General features: G+C 37.8%; 1 protein-coding gene across 2 annotated transcripts in view; it reads left to right on the top strand.

Moving 5' to 3' along the window:
* The window catches only part of LOC110460047 (transient receptor potential cation channel subfamily M member 3-like), a 200,909-nt gene that overhangs the window by 98,010 nt on the left and 96,621 nt on the right, over positions 1-6,278 (top strand). For both annotated transcript variants that reach the window (XM_021512752.1, XM_021512751.1), the window contains exon 5: positions 2,923-3,139. In XM_021512752.1, the coding sequence (XP_021368427.1) occupies positions 2,923-3,139 (217 nt within the window). The remainder of the gene's footprint in view (positions 1-2,922; positions 3,140-6,278) is intronic.

Genomic DNA, 6,278 nt, shown 5'->3' with positions numbered 1-6,278 from the left:
ATCATATAGTGAGTTATATACCTTACTACTCTGATAATACCTCCTGTTGGTATATATGTATGTTGTAGATCATATAGTGAGTTATATACCTAACTACTCTGATAATACCTCCTGTTGGTATATATGTATGTTGTACATCATATAGTGAGTTATATACGTTACTACTCTGATAATACCTCCTGTTGGTATATATGTATGTTGTAGATCATATACTGAGTGGTGTCAATGTTTCTAGGCGTATTACGTTACCACTTTAATACATTTTTAGCTATATATATCTATAGATTTTGATGTATTCTTTTGTTTCTGTTGTCGTGGTTTTTTTAATTTTAATTTCAAATTTAATTTTTATCCTTGTGTCGCGTTTCTATGGTAAATTTTTATCTATTTTACTTCAAACCCACTTTAAGCTTGCAAACACCATAATATGGCATATTATTTAAATTATTTCAATTAAGTTATATTTAGGTATGGTGTATCATTACTTAAGAAAGACAGTCTCATCACTTTTCTATCGCATCACATTCTTTTTATGTTAAATTTATGTTATTTTCTGTAGATTCATTAAGAAATAATTACAGTAATTAGGTTGCAGGCTTTTGAAGGTAGTTAAAACATATTGAAAGTACCCAGTATTCCCAGTAATTTTGCAGTTAGGTGTTATGCTAAACATAGTAAATATCTTGACCTCCAAGCTTCATTATCAAAAGGTCTAGGATCAAAGCCTTGTAGCAGATGTGGTTTTTAGGTCACCTGAGACAAAGTCTCAAGTGACCTATATTGCGATCGCCTTTTGTTCGTCGTGGTTCCGTAAACAATTTACATTTTCGACCCCTTCTCCAAAACCCCTGAACCAATTTCAGTGAAATTTTGCAGAAACCTTCCATTGCCAAAGGTCAACTAAAATTGCGAATTATATGATCCCCAGCCCCCTGGGGCTGACGGGTGGGGCCAAAAAGGGTCCAATTGACTGAAATTTCAAAAAATCTTCTCCTCAAGACCCAGATATGGTAGAATCAAATACTCTTCATAGATGGAAGGGTCTTTAGGTGATTTATCAAATTGTGAATTTCATGACCCTTGGGTCTCACGTTTCCCCCTGGGGAGGGGGTAAACTTTACTATAGTTTATATAGGGAAATCACATTTTGGACTAACATTTGTTTAATTACCATTGGAAGTAATTCAATTTAGGTTAGCATCATCAGTAATTAGGTAGCAGTTTGATAGTATGCACATATGAGCCCTGACTGACCTCCCGGGGCTAATGGGTGGGGCCAAAAAGGGTTGTATTGACTGAAATTTCAAAAATCTTCTCCTCAAGACCCAGATATGGTAGAATCAAATACTCTTCATAGATGGAAGGGTCTTTAGGTGCTTTATCAAATTGTGAATTTTATGACCCTTGGGTCTCACGTTCCCCCTGGGGAGGGGGGTAAACTTTACTATAGTTTATATAGGGAAATCACATTTTGGACTAACATTTGTTTAATTACCATTGGAAATGATTCAATTTAGGTTAGCATCATCAGTAATTAGGTAGCAGTTTGATAGTATGCACATATGAGCCCTGACTGACCTCCCGGGGCTAATGGGTGGGGCCAAAAAGGGATTTATTATGGTTTATAATGGCAAGTGATACTTTGAATATTACATGTTAAATAACTTGATTGGAATTATAACCCTGAGTTGACAGTTTGATACTTTGAAAATTTTGAACCAGCCCTACCCGAAGGGCTGTAGGGTGGAGCCAAAAGGGTCAGTGTGCTAAAATTTCTTCATTTTCCTTGTTTAGATCGGAGGTGCTAGTTTCAAATACTTTTTAGTCTTAAATCTGTATGCTAGATATTGAATAAGGTGGTTATATTGTTTTTTTGTCACCCTGAATAATATTTCTGGTTATGTTAAAAACCAAATCAACTCTCTGTATAAATATATCAGGACACTGTTAAGGCCCATGGGCCTCTTGTTTATGAAAAGAAAATCATAATAAATTTCATTTATTTTTAGCTCACCTGGCCCGAAGGGCCAAGTGAGCTTAAAGCATGGTGCGGCATCCGTCCGCCGGCCGGCCGGCCGGCGTCAACTTTGTTAAAATCTTTAAACAAATTCTTCTCAATAACTAAGAGACCCAGGCTGATGATATTTGGCATGTAGCATGCTGGGATGAAGGGCTACCAAGTTTGTTCAAATGAATGACCTTGACCCACTTTCAAGGTCACTGGGGTTAAATGTCTTTAAATCTTCGAACAACTTCTTCTCAATAACCAAAAGGCCCAGGGTACTGATATTGGGCCTGTAGCATGCTGGGTTGAAGGGCTATCAAGTTTGTTCAAATGTTTTACCTTGATCCACTTTCAAGGTCACAGGGGTCAAATGTCTTAAAATCTTCAAACAACTTTTTCTCAATAACCAAAAGGCCCAGCGTACTGATATTGGGCCTGTGTAGCATGCTGGGATGAAGGGCTACCAAGTTTGCTCAAATGAATGTTCTTGACTCACTTTCAACCTAATGTCCTTATTCGACATTCAAGGTCACAGGCGTCACATGTTTAAATCTTTTAATAGGTTCTTATCAATCAAACACTGATATTCTGCCTGTTGTTGTATTTTAGTCCACTTTTAAGAATACAAGTGTGAAATTAATACCAGGTGAGCGATGCAGGCCCATTGGGCCTCTTGTTTACTCTAGGATTTATTTTATGTTCAGGATTCCTAAGTCAAAAATTGACCAAGTTTGTACTTTTCCTTATTGGAGAATGTCACAGAGAACTGGGACTCTCTGTTTACAGCTTCTGTACTTCAGGATTCTGATTTCATCATTACACTTTAGATCAATGCTATTCTTACAACTAAGCACCACCCTTACCTCCATGTGACTATGTTACAGGTCATCACTTTTGTATGGTTTGGTATTTTGCAGTATGTAAGGCTGAGCAGCTTTGACAGCAAACCAGAACAGGTCCTACAGTTACTGCAGAAACACTGGAGCCTCGATTTTCCAAAACTTCTCATCACTGTACATGGGGGAATTCTCAACTTTGACCTCCAGCCAAAATTAAAGCGAGTGTTTAGAAAAGGACTTCTGAAGGCGGCTAAAACAACAGGGGCATGGATCATCACTGGGGGTACAAATACAGGTAGGTGACACACATTGTTGGTATTATGCTGTATTCACAATAACCCTGCACTTTCAAGAGTGCAATGTATTATGAGCTGTATTCACAGTAACCCTGAACTTTATGGAGTGCAATGTATTATGAGCTGTATTCACAATAACCCTACTTTTGTATGAGAGATATGTATAATTGACTGTAATTACAATAACCCTGTGTTTGTTTGAGTGATGTGTATAATAGGTTATATATATATCAATTACTCTACATTTGGGCAAGAGAAGTGTATAAAATGCTGTAATAACAAGAAGCTTTCATTTTTACGAGGAGGTGTATAATCAACTCTTATAACAATAATTTTGTATTTGTACAAGTAAGGTATGTAACAGGCTGTAATAACAATAACTGTGTGTTTGTACGAGTAAGGTGTGTAACAGGCTGTAATAACAATAACTTTGTGTCTGTACAGGTAAGGTATGTAACAGGCTGTAATAACAATAACTGTGTGTCTGTACAGGTAAGGTATGTAACAGGCTGTAATAACAATAGCCATGTGTTTGTACAGGTAATGTGTGTAACAGGCTGTTATAACAATAACTGTTTGTTTGTACAGGTAAGGTGTGTAACAGGTTGTAATAACAATAACTGTGTGTTTGTACAGGTAAGGTATGTAACAGGCTGTAATAACAATAACTGTGTGGTTGTACAGGTAAGGTATGTAACAGGCTGTAATAACAATAGCCATGTGTTTGTACAGGTAAGGTATGTAACAGGCTGTTATAACAATAACTGTGTGTCTGTACGAGTAAGGTGTGTAACAGGCTGTTATAACAATAGCCATGTGTTTGTACAGGTAAGGTATGTAACAGGCTGTAATAACAATAGCCATGTGTTTGTACAGGTAAGGTATGTAACAGGCTGTAATAACAATAACTGTTTGTTTGTACGAGTAAGGTGTGTAACAGGCTGTAATAAGAATAACTGTGTGTTTGTACAGGTAAGGTGTGAAACAGGCTGTAATAACAATAACTGTGGGTTTGTACAGGTAAGGTGTGTAACAGGCTGTTATAACAATAACTGTGTGTTTGTACAGGTAAGGGGTGTAACAGGCTGTAATAACAATAGCCCTGTGGCTGTACGAGTAAGGTATGTAACAGGCTGTAATAACAATAAATGTGTGTTTGTACAGGTAAGGTGTGTAACAGGCTGTTATAACAATAACTGTTTGTTTGTACAGGTAAGGTGTGTAACAGGCTGTTATAACAATAGCCATGTGTTTGTACAGGTAAGGTATGTAACAGGCTGTTATAACAATAACTGTGTGTTTGTACAGGTAAGGTGTGAAACAGGCTGTAATAACAATAACTGTGGGTTTGTACAGGTAAGGTGTGTAACAGGCTGTTATAACAATAGCCATGTGTTTGTACAGGTAAGGTGTGTAACATGCTGTTATAACAATAGCCCTGTTTCTGTACGAGTAAGGTGTGTAACAGGCTGTAATAACCATAGCCCTGTGTTTGTACGAGTCGGGTGTGTAACATGCTGTTATAACAATAGCCCTGTTTCTGTACGAGTAAGGTGTGTAACAGGCTGTAATTACAATAGCCCTGTGTTTGTACGAGTAGGGTGTGTAACAGGCTGTAATAACAATAGCCCTGTGTTTGTACGAGTCGGGTTTGTAACATGCTGTTATAACAATAGCCCTGTGTCTGTACGAGTAAGGTGTGTAACAGGCTGTTATAACAATAACTGTTTGTTTGTACAGGTAAGGTGTGTAACAGGTTGTAATAACAATAACTGTGTGTTTGTACAGGCAAGGTGTGTTACAGGCTGTAATAACAATAACTGTGTGTTTGTCCGAGTAAGGTGTGTAACAGGCTGTAATAACATTAACTGTGTGTTTGTACAGGTAAGGTGTGTAACAGGCTGTAATAACATTAACTGTGTGTTTGTACAGGTAAGGTGTGTAACAGGCTGTAATAACAATAGCCCTGTGTTTGTACGAGTCGGGTGTGTAACATGCTGTTATAACAATAGCCCTGTGTCTGTACGAGTAAGGTGTGTAACAGGCTGTTATAACAATAGCCCTGTGTCTGTATGAGTAAGGTGTGTAACAGGCTGTTATAACAATAACTGTGTGTCTGTACGAGTAAGGTGTGTAACAGGCTGTAATAACAGTAGCCCTGTGTCTGTACGAGTAAGGTGTATAACAGGCTGTTTCAACCATTAACCTGGTGACATGATTCTTAACTGCTGTAAACATATACAAACTAGGAGGGCAGGACTATACCAGAATGTTTGGTGATTAGAGCAGTGACTGCTGTACAGATTTATAACTCCGTCGTCTGAGTTCAGAGTAAGATCTGATGGGGAGAATTAGACTACTGATCAGGCGCTCTCAATCAGAATGTTTGGCGATTAGAGCAGTGACTGCTGTACAGATTTATAACTCCGTGGTCTGAGCTCAGAGTAAGATCTGATGGGGAGAATTAGACTACTGATCAGGCGCTCTCAATCAGAATCAATAGGCTTGTGAAGTGGTGAGGAGATCTGAAAATCAATTCTGGTTGCAAACACAAATGCTATCTTGAGACATAAGCTGAGCTTGTGTATCAGATAAACAGAAGTGTTTTCAGGTGTAAAGTTGGAAAATACTGCTCATAATACTGCTCATCTGATAGATTAAGTTTGGTAAATGTCTTGTTTAAATGGTAGTAGATATTCTGAGACACTGAGGTACATAAGGTTTCACAAGGTTTGTAGTGCACATTTCATACTATCAGTCAAAGAACGATATTAAAATCTATCATATTCATACAACATTGTCAATTAAGTGTTTTCTTATATTATGATTAGTCATACAATAGTTGCGCACCTTTTTTCAATTTACACAAATTTCCTCGTGCCACACTTCCAATGAATAATATTCACATAAAACACCTAACAATGCACAAATCAACTCTGCCAAATGAGGTAAATGTGTTTTTAGGTCACCTGAGACAAAGTCTCAAGTGACCTATTGCGATCGCCTTTTGTCCGTCGTCGTCCGTCGTCCGTCGTGCGTCCGTAAACAATTTACATTTTTGACTTCTTCTCCAAAACCCCTGAACCAATTTCAATGAAATTTTGCAGGGACCTTCCATGGACAAAGGTCAACAAAAAT

This window comes from Mizuhopecten yessoensis, unplaced genomic scaffold, assembly GCF_002113885.1.
Source record: "Mizuhopecten yessoensis strain PY_sf001 unplaced genomic scaffold, ASM211388v2 scaffold10311, whole genome shotgun sequence".
Lineage (NCBI taxonomy): Eukaryota > Metazoa > Mollusca > Bivalvia > Pectinida > Pectinidae > Mizuhopecten > Mizuhopecten yessoensis.
This window is presented reverse-complemented; position numbering and strand designations above follow the sequence as displayed.